Source organism: Strix aluco, chromosome 10 (assembly GCF_031877795.1).
Source record: "Strix aluco isolate bStrAlu1 chromosome 10, bStrAlu1.hap1, whole genome shotgun sequence".
Lineage (NCBI taxonomy): Eukaryota > Metazoa > Chordata > Aves > Strigiformes > Strigidae > Strix > Strix aluco.
Window position 1 is genome coordinate 27,582,796 of NC_133940.1, and position 11,654 is coordinate 27,594,449.

The 11,654-nt window shown below is 42.5% G+C and overlaps 1 protein-coding gene across 3 annotated transcripts in view; it reads left to right on the top strand.

Moving 5' to 3' along the window:
* Nucleotides 1-11,654, top strand: part of LOC141927647 (fibronectin type-III domain-containing protein 3a-like) — a 49,961-nt gene that overhangs the window by 35,436 nt on the left and 2,871 nt on the right. For all 3 annotated transcript variants that reach the window (XM_074834846.1, XM_074834844.1, XM_074834845.1), the window contains 16 exons: nt 615-753; nt 1,796-1,849; nt 2,526-2,647; nt 2,731-2,905; nt 3,156-3,242; nt 3,553-3,691; nt 4,245-4,313; nt 4,518-4,636; nt 4,741-4,846; nt 5,450-5,625; nt 6,390-6,503; nt 6,985-7,134; nt 7,493-7,773; nt 8,464-8,676; nt 10,025-10,191; nt 11,120-11,241. In XM_074834846.1, the coding sequence (XP_074690947.1) occupies nt 615-753; nt 1,796-1,849; nt 2,526-2,647; nt 2,731-2,905; nt 3,156-3,242; nt 3,553-3,691; nt 4,245-4,313; nt 4,518-4,636; nt 4,741-4,846; nt 5,450-5,625; nt 6,390-6,503; nt 6,985-7,134; nt 7,493-7,773; nt 8,464-8,676; nt 10,025-10,191; nt 11,120-11,241 (2,233 nt within the window). The remainder of the gene's footprint in view (nt 1-614; nt 754-1,795; nt 1,850-2,525; nt 2,648-2,730; nt 2,906-3,155; nt 3,243-3,552; nt 3,692-4,244; nt 4,314-4,517; nt 4,637-4,740; nt 4,847-5,449; nt 5,626-6,389; nt 6,504-6,984; nt 7,135-7,492; nt 7,774-8,463; nt 8,677-10,024; nt 10,192-11,119; nt 11,242-11,654) is intronic.

Consider the following 11,654-nt stretch of genomic DNA (forward strand, 5'->3'; position numbering starts at 1 on the left):
TGATAAACGTGACTTTATTGCCTGAAGAGCTGATTTAGCCCAGTTTAGTATCCGTACTCTTGCACAAGCATTGTCCATATTTGAATCTCAAGGCCTTTTTAGCAAAAGGTTAATTTTGAGGCAGGTATTCTGTTACCATTTGGTAACACTTGCTGTAGTTTCCATTGTGCCTCCCACCTGTATTTCGTCACTACCATATCCCCGCTGTGATAGGTAGTAATTGTAAATGAAAGATGCCAGGTGGAGTCTTCAAGATCAGTAAGTACTGATGAGAGCTCCGTCACGCTGCTCTCGGCGTGCTGCTGAATCCCCGAGCACGGAGCGGGGAGCAGTGGTGCTTATGATGTGGGCATCAGCTACTAGAACCTGGAGCGGCATCATCCACTCACTTTTTGTTACTTCTTCCTAAACGAAAAGACCTGGAATTGTTGTCTTTTAGAATCAGTGATGTGAAAGAAGAGCGATTGGGCACTTGTTTCCTCTAACGTGAGCAGGCGGGGCTTGTTGCCGTAACCACCGCTTGTGATGAAATGCGTTGTGAAAGCTGGCAACTCTTTCCTTAAATTTTCAGGTGCTAATGCAATAGCAACGTTAATTAATTGTTCTCTCTTCAGAGTTTCAGCAACCAGCAGTTCCATAAAAGAATCCATTTCAGAATTAGTGAGTTTCACCACAGAAAGTTGTGAGCCAGACTGTCCTGCTGCGCCGAAGCTGATTAACAGAACCAAGAACAGCCTGAGTTTGCAGTGGAAGGTAAGCAGTCGGATGTGTTCACGTGTGGTCTGTGAAATCAGCTGTCGATAGCTTAGTGTGTACTTCAGGTGTTGGCTTTTAGTTGCTTAGTTAAGACTGATAATTGAAATCATAATCGTTTCTTCCTCTTTCTTTCAGTGTTTACTTAGTTTTTCGCAGGCAGCTTTAGTGTGGTAGAGTTGCTGGCAGGTCTCTCTGAGAGATAACGGGAAAGTTCTCTCCTGAGCTGGCAGCATGGGAAAGGGTAGAGTGTTTCTGGTTTTGTTTGGCATTCCTGGATGATAAATAGATAGGACTTAATATTATAACTCACATAATTCATATAATAATTCATATAAGTTCTTCTAGTTACTCTGACCCATTCAAAGTAAATTTCTTCAGCTAGTTTGTAGATTTAAGTTTTTTATTCTGACTTATGAATATATACAGTATCTGTGAAGACTTGTTGGTAACTGTTTCCTTGTCTTTCCCTGTTCTTATGACTACACTTATACTTGGAAAACAGCTTATAGCTAAGTGACTTTAGCTAAATTATTTGTATAATCTGTATTTAGAAAGCGCAGTTCCCAATTCATACGTCATAACAAGCACAGATGTTGCTCAGGCAGTTGGTGAGCGCACAGTGCAAGGAAAAAGCTGTAAGAATACCATTGGCATTATAAAAGAAAACTATTCGTAAGTTCATACCCTAAACTATCAGAATTAACAGCAGTAGTACAGCAGCCTGAGAGCCATCAGGAACGAGGAATTAAACTAGTTAAAATACCTGCTAGTTTTTACCCTTTCTAACCCACTTTACTGGATACATGTGCCTGTGCCCACAGTAGAGTTTTGGATTATCCCAAGTGTGTTTGTGGAAGAGGAGGGCTGTTCTCTACACCTACTGCAGATTCCTTTCACCTCTACGCTAAATATTTTGTTTTAAAAGGCAGTTGGAGTATATTATATTCAATTGTTAAAATGTTTTTTTTTAACGTGCAAAACTCTTTATGAAAAGTACAACCATTTGATTTTAACTTTTTTCATTGTTTCTTTATTTCAGTCCTCAAATGACAATGGTTCCAAAATAACTAATTTTCTTTTAGAATGGGATGAGGTAAGACCTTTTCTAGTGAAAAAAAAATCATAATGACATCTGTAGACCAATTATACTTAAAAATACTTTTTGCTTAGGTACATCAGCTATTTTCAGTGCAACTGTCCAGACAGTTTTAAAGGGACAAGCCAATTAAAAAGCTTTAATCGGATGACGACTGTTGCAGCAATTCAAGTGGACAATTCAGATCCTCTGAGAGGACAGTGTAAAACTCCCTCCTTTGGTTTTTGTCATTCAGAGCATCGTTAATTCCTGTGCTCTGTTTAAATTGAGCATTTGGCTTGTATCTTCAGTAGCTGTCACAAATGTCACTCAGCGTTTGAACTTCTTACTGAAATGTATTCTAAACTAAGAAAAAAACTTGAAAAATGTGTTTTGCTTTCAACTGCAGTCACTTATTACCATTTTATTAAATCTGTGGTGCCAAAAAATAAATGGATGTCTCAATCAAAATGTGGTTTTCCTATGGAGAATGTCAGGATTACTGTCAGCATACTCAGTAGGGCCATCATGACATTAGCTTTTTACATTCTTTCAGCTTACTCTTCTTTTGTTTAATGATTACTAAATTAGTGAAATGAAATTTAGGAAAATTTAGAGTGAAGAAGTTGACCTTAGCAGGGAGCATACAGTCCCCGTGCAAAAAGTGACTCAAGTTGTTCTGACTCTTTTAAAGGGGAAGAATGGACCCTTCAAAGAGTGCTACTACGGGCATCTGAAGCAGTATAAACTTACCAAACTCTCTCCTTCAACAAAATATTCGCTCAGATTAGCTGCTAAAAATGATATTGGAATGAGGTAACGAACCCAGTGTATTGTATCATTGATTTTCTCATCGACAGTGTCTGCCATTGTTAACATTTTTTTAAATACTTTTCCAGTGGGTTCAGCGAGACAGTGACCTACTATACAGCAGGAATTGTCCCACCAGCCCCGTCACCCCCGGTGCTGGTTGAAGCAGGAGTGACCTGGCTGTCAGTGAAGTGGAGCCCCCCGAACGGGGTGTCTTCAGATGACTCTCTCACTTACACTTTAGACATGGAAGAAGAAGGTTCTGTAAGTGCTGGGTTTTGTTAGATCTGCAAAAAGTCTGATACGCAGTAGTACTTAAATAAAAAATGAATTCTGTTTTTTACTTTCAAATAAAATGCTGCAAATACTGCAACAATTGGCAAGTATTGCATGTATTTGTGCAACAAAGATGAAGTTCAAGCTAAAAAAAAAAAATTTGATTGATCTGATCTGTTTTCTGTTTTGTTGTGGAAAATTAGTGACTGCATTTGTTCTTACTTTCCCCCCTTTACAGGGTTATGGTTTCCAACCACAGTACAATGGAGATGAACTCTCATGCACTTTAAGAAATCTTAGGAGGAGTACATCCTATAAGTTTAGGGTTTGTACTATATTTTGTTCCTAATTTAATTATGACTGTATGCTTTTCTGGAGTTTTAGCATTTTCATACAGCTAAGACGTGTTCTATGGAGACAGCAGAGAATGACCTGCAGTACTTTTGTTGTTACAGTAGGTTTTGGTGGAATCATCATACAAACCAGATTTTTTGCGGTAGTTAATTTTGTTTTCTTTTAAATTGTTTTCTTATCTTGTGGTTTTGTTTTGGTTTTTTCACAGAAGAATTTTGTAAATCAGCAGGCTATTACTTGCCACAAAATAAAGCATTTATTACCTATTCCATTCATTCCAGCTCTTTGCCTACAACAGTGAAGGAAAAAGCAGCCCTAGTGAGGTGGTAGAACACAGCACCAATCCTGACAAACCTGGGCCACCGAGTAAACCAGCTGTCAAGGGCAAGATCCATTCGCACAGCGTGAAGGTTACGTGGGGTAGGTTACCGTTACACTGTATCAGAGTGCTGCTTACACCCCTGTGTACCTGCAGTGGCTCAGCAGTGCAGGCTGAAAACTGGAGGCGAGCTCAGGCTCATCAGCTGTCGTTATCACAGGAGGAATACTTAGCATTACCAAAAAATTGCAACTCGATCTGTTTTGGGGCTGTAGTACAAAAGTAATGTTTTAGTTTGTTTGTTTTAGAGAAGCAGACAGTGCTATTGGCTGTTGTAATGGCCTCTAGATTTACTGCAATACTTAAATAATTTCTGTGTGCTCTTAAAAAAATAAGAGATGATAACCTGAAGTTGGCAGTACTTTCCTAGTTACTCTTCCTGACATCATCATGATGAATAATAGAAAAAAATATTGTTCTGGAAAACGAATTTTGAACATAGAAGTACAGAGTTTTCTGTTCCTGTTTGAATTGAGCTTTCTGCTTGAATGTATTCTATAATGAATTAATACGGTCTGTGAAAAAGCTCGTAATGGAATAATGCATTGTTTTTAAATCTTCTAGAATTTCTTTTAAGGCGTTGATTTCTTTCAGAACCACCCAAAGATAACGGAGGATCCGACATTACTAAATACTTTCTGGAAATCTCAGACACAACAGTTGGTAAGCAGTCATTTCTAAGTACTCATTCAGCTTGTGTGCTCGCTCATTCAGTGCTTTTACGTGTGTATATTGTGTTGTACCTGTTCCTGTGTAATCTTTGAAATTGGATTCTGTGGCTTGACTATCAATAATTGTGTGAGAGAATTTTCAGGGTTGATTTTTGCAAGAGTTTTGTAGCGTAAAGTATTTTCTTCCTTCCCTCAGGAAGTAAATGGGACACCCTGTACAGCGGTTTGCAGAGAGAACATGTCTGTGATCATCTCAAGCCCGGCACCTCGTACAGAATGAGAGTTTATTGTGTCAGTAAAGGAGGTGAAAGCCAGGTGAGAAACACGAGAATAAATCTGCTTCTGACAACCATTTCTCTTTATGTTTGAGTGAAATGTTGTTGGTGTTTCCACTCTAAAATAACATGTATTCCTGCTAGGCTTCTGATGTTATGACTGTTACAACATCAGCTGTTCCCCCTGGACCGTGTCATGCTCCGTGCCTGGCAGGCAAAGCCAAGCCCAAGGAAATCACTTTACAGTGGGGTAAGTGCCAGCGTTGCTGAGCAAAAGGCTTTTCTGATTTTAAATGTCGTAACACAAATGAAAAATCTGTAGAACTCTCCATGGGGAAAAAAAATAAAAATATGCAGATGTGGTCCGTGTCCTTAGTGGTTTGGTTTTTTAAAGCTTGTGAACCACCTCTGATTTGGTGACGTGCGCGTGTGCAACCACATGGTGAGACTTAAGCAGACGTAAATGGCTTCCAGTGAGAGCGTGCTGGTGGCCTCGTTGCTGACACGCCTCTGGCAATTCAAAAATCAACCCTCCTTTCCTTATTTTTATTTCAGTAAAGGAGATAATGAAAAAGTAACACAGATACACTGTTTTTTGAAGGAAATTTGTGAAAAATATCTGGAAAAAACTGATGAACGCCATCTTAAACTAATCTATCAGTATCTGAGGGGGGAAAAGCAAGCTTCATAAAGTGTTTCTGCTCAGATATATGATAAAAGCCAGCACTCTTAACTTTCAGAACCCATCTGATTCACCTTTTAGCTTGAGAAGACTGATTAGAGACTGTTAACATAAAAAGTGCTTTGTGAAAAAAGTAGAGAAAAAAAAATAAAATCTCTTTTTATTTCCTAGGCCCACCATCTGTAGATGGAGGCTCCGACATCACAGAATATATTGTAGAGATGGCAAACTCTGACCAGGAAGAACGCAGACAAGTGTATCAGGGTCCAGCATCCGAATATGCAGTAACCAATCTGCTTCCAGGGAGGGCGTACTGCTTCTGGATACGGGCGGCAAACAGAGTTGGGGTAACCACCCTGCTAACGAGATCAATTTTTTTTTTTTTTAACACAAAAGATAGCAGTGATACTGTTGTCTTACAAGCCTGATATTTTGTAGCTTCTGTGTACTGTCGTAGTTCTGTTGAAGGAGCAAAATTTCTTACAGCATAAAAAAGATAATTTGAAGAAGATTCATTAAGCTAGGGCTGAAGGAAGGACTGAATGTCCCCGTTCACTGTGTGTTGCATTTCTGTTGTCGTTACTGTCAGTACTTAAGGTAACTCGTCCCAAGTTAGTGCTAGACATTCTCTTACTACTTTTAGGCATTTCTTTGCAGTGTAAACCCTCCATTTCTGGCTGTGAAATAGCCACTTAAAAGTTTGTGCCTCCAGAAATTGCCTTACGTTTTGCAATTGGCTTAGCCTCTGCAGATGGGTGGTGTGGGAAGGGTATTGTGTAGAGAGGGGTGTGTGCAAATAATGCCAGGTTTGGACAAGGTTGGGATAAATGCTGGTTGCATAAAAGTCATTCTGAAACAGTACCCCAACTGCTTCTGGAAGCCAGATCGTGACTAGAGGGGAAGGAGGAGTTACAAAACCGTAGCAGTGGGAGGATTACAGATATCCTGTAGGCACAGGGCCAGTTTATAAACTGCCTGAAAGGAATTTTAAATGGTGCTGTGAAACTAAGTGCTGAACTCCTCTATTTATTTCTCTATCAAGTTAAAAATAATTTGTTTTCTTCAGCCTCATGCATTTCTACACCAGTTTTTGCTCTATACTTTCTTGCAGTTTGGCCCGCACTCCGACAAAGCAGAGATCTCTACGGCTCCAGGACCCCCTGATCAATGTTGCAAACCCCTGATAACTTGTAAAAGTGCAACTTGTGCTGTAGTTTCATGGGAGGTAGGTGCTCATGATTCTCAATAATACACAAATTAATATTTTCGAGTTGTAGTGACACGTCTATGATACATAGAAATGGGAGAAATAAAAAGTGTAGAGGTGAAATATTTGAAGCCTGTTTATTTATAGGGGTGTACATTGGTTTTGTGGATTTTGTCAGCTGTGAATTTCCATTTTAACTGAATAAAGTGACATTTAATCCTCATGGTATGGTAACTATCATATATTTAGTTCATCCAAGTGGTAAGAGATGGTGAGTCATTCAGAATTCTGGTCGGTGTTACAGCCACGTGTCTAGATGGAAACCTTTTAACAAGCTGAACTTAAAATCCTGCCCTTGGCTGTGGGGGAGGAGACCTCGGGTTTCAGCCCCAGTGCTTCTCCTCCAGTGCCTCCATCGGGTGTGACGGGAGATCACGGCGGGATGGTGGACGTGCCTGTGTGCACTAGCTGAAGGAAAATTTATCCCTTAAACCCCCAGAGCCCGGCGTGCAACGGCGCAGAGATCAGCGAGTACAGGCTGGACTGGGGACAGGCGGAAGGAGCGATGCACATTGTTTACACCGGCCCGGGCCAGAGCTATGAAGTAAAAGGTCTCACACCTGCAACCACATATTACTGCAGAGTCCAGGTATGAAAAGCCATTTGTTACGTGTTCCTAAGCAAAGGAACAAGTACATACAGTTGGAAGAAAATGTTCAGCTAGAGATTAATGAAATTATCTACTGTCACCTACTAATGCAATATAGAAGGTAATTGGTAAAATGTCGTCTTCTCCCCCGTCCCTCCAAACTACATGTTTCTAGAAATGAAATTTAGATCTAGCGTTGCATTAAACACCAGACATTTTGCCATATTTACATTTTATGTGGGACACTTTTCCTTCTCTTCCAAACTGCCTTTAATAACGTGCAAAAGGACACACGATAGCTGTGATGACTGTGGTTATTAAAACGTAGACTCAGCAGACAATACGTGGTGTCTCTCAGGCTGTGAACGTGGCTGGAGTGGGGTTGTTCGGCGAGACCGGCGTGGTGACAACCCCTGCGTCAGTGCCTGCGGCAGTGGCCGATCTGCATTTACTTGAGGAAGATCAAATGGAAATTTCTCTTCCTTTATCAACGTGCCTTGCAATTCAATGGGAGGAACCGTGTTGTCATGGGTCAGAGATCACTGGATATAATATAGAATATGGGGAAAAGCAGCTCCTAACTGTTGGAAGAAGTACAAGCCATGTTCTTGAGAACCTGCTGCCTGACACTCTGTACAGGTAATAATTAATCATCTTATTCTGAAACCACATTTGTAGGTTTTTCAGTAGCTTTGAGGGTAGTGTTTTACATTTTTAGAGCAATTTTTCATTCAGTTTACAGATTATTTGCCTAATTCACTCTGCAACTCCGAAAAAACAAAATAAAATTGTCCTATCCAGAATTAAACTGTGATGTTTTAGTGGCAAGAGTTAAGATTGCTGTGTTAGGATTAACGTTCTGTCTCAAAGCCAAGGCTTTATTCTAAATGTTCTGGGTTTAGGATTTTTTATTCTGAAGCAATGCATGAAATGGGATGGTCAGTATCTCGTCAAAAGAGGGTGACTGGAGGGGTGAGAGTAGAGCAGCTGTCCTGGTGTTGATGCTTAGTCTTGGTTTAAGCTGAGCTCAGATTATGGTTCTGCAGCGTCCATGGGAGGCAAACGGTTTGGGTTAACATGGAGGAGCTTGTTCACTGAATAAACCTGAACAATGCTGAGAAACACCGAAGCCTCATTATGTTGAAAACAACGTAATTATGTTGACTCGTTTTGAAGTAGATTATTCTTATAGTTAATTCCTAACTGCATTTTAATTGCTTTATTGTTTGGAGATATATTCTTTACAAATTTTACCTCTTGCTTTATTACCTCGCGTTTTTTCAGGCCCTTGGTAAGTTAACCACGTAGCTGCTCTTCTCCCATTTCTAGGATCAGAATACAGGCCATAAACAGCTTTGGAGTTGGGCCGTTCAGTCATTCCATTAAAGCCAAAACGAAACCACTACCTCCTGACCCTCCTCATCTTGAATGTGTGGTCTTCAGCTACCAGAGCCTTAAACTTAAATGGGGTGAAGGTCCGAGCAGAGCTTTAATTACCAACCCTACGCAATTCAACTTGCAGATGGAGGACAGGTTTGGCAGGTGAGATAATCAGAACATGAAGGATGTTGTTGCTTTACAATTTCGTATCAACTTTTTAAGACGTTTTCAGCATTCTTCACTTCTGTTTGCACTAGCAAGTCACAGAATCCCAGAATCATCTGGGTTGGAAAAGCCCCTGAAGCTCCTCCAGTCCAACCATGAACCTCACCCTGACCGTTCCCAACTCCACCAGATCCCTCAGCGCTGGGTCAACCCGACTCTTCAACCCCTCCAGGGATGGGGACTCCCCCCCTGCCCTGGGCAGCCCATTCCAACGCCCAACAACCCCTTCTGCAAAGAAATCCTTCCTAAGAGCCAGTCTGACCCTGCCCTGGCGCAGCTTGAGGCCATTCCCTCTTGGCCTGGCGCTGGTTCCTTGGCTCAAGAGACTCATCCCCCCTCTCTGCACCCTCCTTTCAGGGAGTTGTAGAGGGCCATGAGGTCTCCCCTCAGCCTCCTCTTCTCCAGACTAAACCCCCCCAGTTCCCTCAGCCGCTCCCCATCAGACCTGTGCTCCAGACCCTGCACCAGCTCCGTTGCCCTTCTCTGGACACGCTCGAGTCATTCAATGGCCTTTTTGGAGTGAGGGGCCCAAAACTGAACCCACTCATCGAGGGGCGGCCTCACCAGTGCCAAGCACAGGGGTGAGATCCCTTCCCTGTCCCTGCTGGCCATGCTAGTGCTGATACAAGCCAGGATGCCATTGGCCTTCTTGGCCACCTGGGCACACTGCTGGCTCAGCCAGCTAAGTCATTTGGGCACCCCAAAGTTTGCCCCTTAGTTCACATTTTTGCATCCCATCTTTCAACCAGAAATGCTGCTGATGCTGTTGCACTAGTATTTGCTTGTAAACAGTAAATACTATTTATTTAAATAGTAATATCTTACTGTCTTCCTATGTGGCCAGTTCTTTATTTTTTGGAAACTAAAATGAAGTCCAGTTTGCATAAACAAAACATGGGGTTGACGGCTGTTTTTAACTTGAAATTCCAACCGGTTTAGTACATACCAGGGTTATTCTCTTGATTCAAATGAAGAGAGCGGTCGCGTCAGCCTGCGTGTGGCTGTAGCTCAGTGCCCAGCCAGGCTCTCGGAACACTTCCTGAGCCTGAATTAAGCCTCCCTGCAGTGTGAGGGGTGTGTGGCACCGACTGAGGGCACAGCCTGACCTGTTGATGGCTGCGGCAGAGCTCAAACCGCCTCAAATCATCATGTGGAGGAGCCTGGGGCACCTGCCATGTAGTGTCAGTGTTTTGTTCTGGCGTTAGAGGTGAAAACGTCCCGCGTAGGATAGCGACGTACAGATTTGTGATTTGTCATTTGTGCGTATTCTGTGTTTTTCTTCCAGGTTTGTTACTGTTTATAACGGTCCTTGTCATACATACAAGGTACAGAGGCTCAGTGAATCCACTACGTACTATTTTAAAATCCAGGCGTATAACGACGCTGGAGAGGGAGGGTTTTCTGAAGTTTACGCTTTCACTACAACCAAGTCTCCGCCCGCATCTCTGAAAGGTGAGTTCACGCTGCGCCAGGGACGGCTGCGAGCACCTGCCCTGCTACAGCGAATGCTGCAACCTGGCCCTTCCCAGCCCAGCGTCCTTCCGGGGCATTTGTGGGTCGGGGAACAGAGCCCAGCTGTGAGGGGCTTTCTCTGGGTGTAAGAGGCTCTGCTGGCGCAGGACCAGCGTGCAGGGAGGATTTCTTCTACCTTCTTGCAACTGGAAAGTCGTTTTTCAGGGTTATCTATCACTTGATAGCGGTTACAACAGCCCGTAGGTAAATGAGAAACACAAATACATTCCTCCGACCTGCACTTTCTAGTATGAACATTAAAGATTGCCATTAGGGAAAGTCATTCTGAAGATCAGAATGCTGATTTCCTGCAGGAAAAGTCACTGATTGTTTATAACACTTGTAATTTCAGCTCTGGAGATACCCGGACATAAATGCTGTTTTCTGCAGCGATTTGAAGTGCTTGCTCATGTGTACAAGCATTAGATGCCAGCTTGAAAGACAAGTGTAACCTACAGATATTAGGGTGATCATTTTTTAAGCTTATGTCATGAAATAGAGCAAAGTAGAATGAAACAAATCTTAAAAATCATTGGAATGGCTGTTACCTCTAGGAATGACAGTTATCTCCACCTTGTTAACAAATACATTGGAAAAACCTTAATCTTTTCAATTTACTGCCCAGTCACTTGCATTAGGGCTGAAACATTTTAAATGGAAAAAGTGCGAAAACAAAGTGTACTTAAGGCCGGAGTGGGGGAACTTCCTTGTCACTGAAAATGGTGCCCCTGCGCCACATTAACTGTGAAAATGAGTCCCTGTAATAATTGACCATTTTGGACCTTTTCTTCTGATTGAAAAAAGAACAACACTTGTAGAGACCATTGTTCTCTTTTTCTAAAATACCAACAAATCACTTTTTTTCCAGCACCCAAAGCCAACCAGCTGGAAGAAAACACTTATGAAATCACATGGGAACCTTTACCGCCGATGAAAGGAGATTCCATTGTTTACATCCTTCAGCTCGCTGCTGGGAGAGAGTTTGATCAGGTACCTTTTATTTCACAAAATAAACTCGAGGGGTTTTCACTTTGAACAATTACTGCACTAAAAGATGTCTGTACTTAAGGTAGAGGTTCTGTTTGGTGGTGCTAGTGCCGGGGGTACTGTTCATTTCGGGAAGGGACTCTACAATCCTGACTGCCAGGGTGCTTCATTTTCCATCTCAGGCAGTTTCTCTCGGTGAGACTTTTGTGAGGCGGGGGGCAGCTCCCAGGGCAGGGTCCTGCCTCCACGCGGCCCCGGCTGAAGGAGCATAAAGCTCCAGTTCCCTGATGAGCCTCTGCGCATGCTGTGGGGGCGAGTGACTGCTTGTGCGGGCTCGAGAGGCGTGGGGGGAGCCGGTTCTCCAGAAGTGGGGTAACACTGCTTTATCCTCTTCCAGCGCTTCTCTGGGCTCTTCT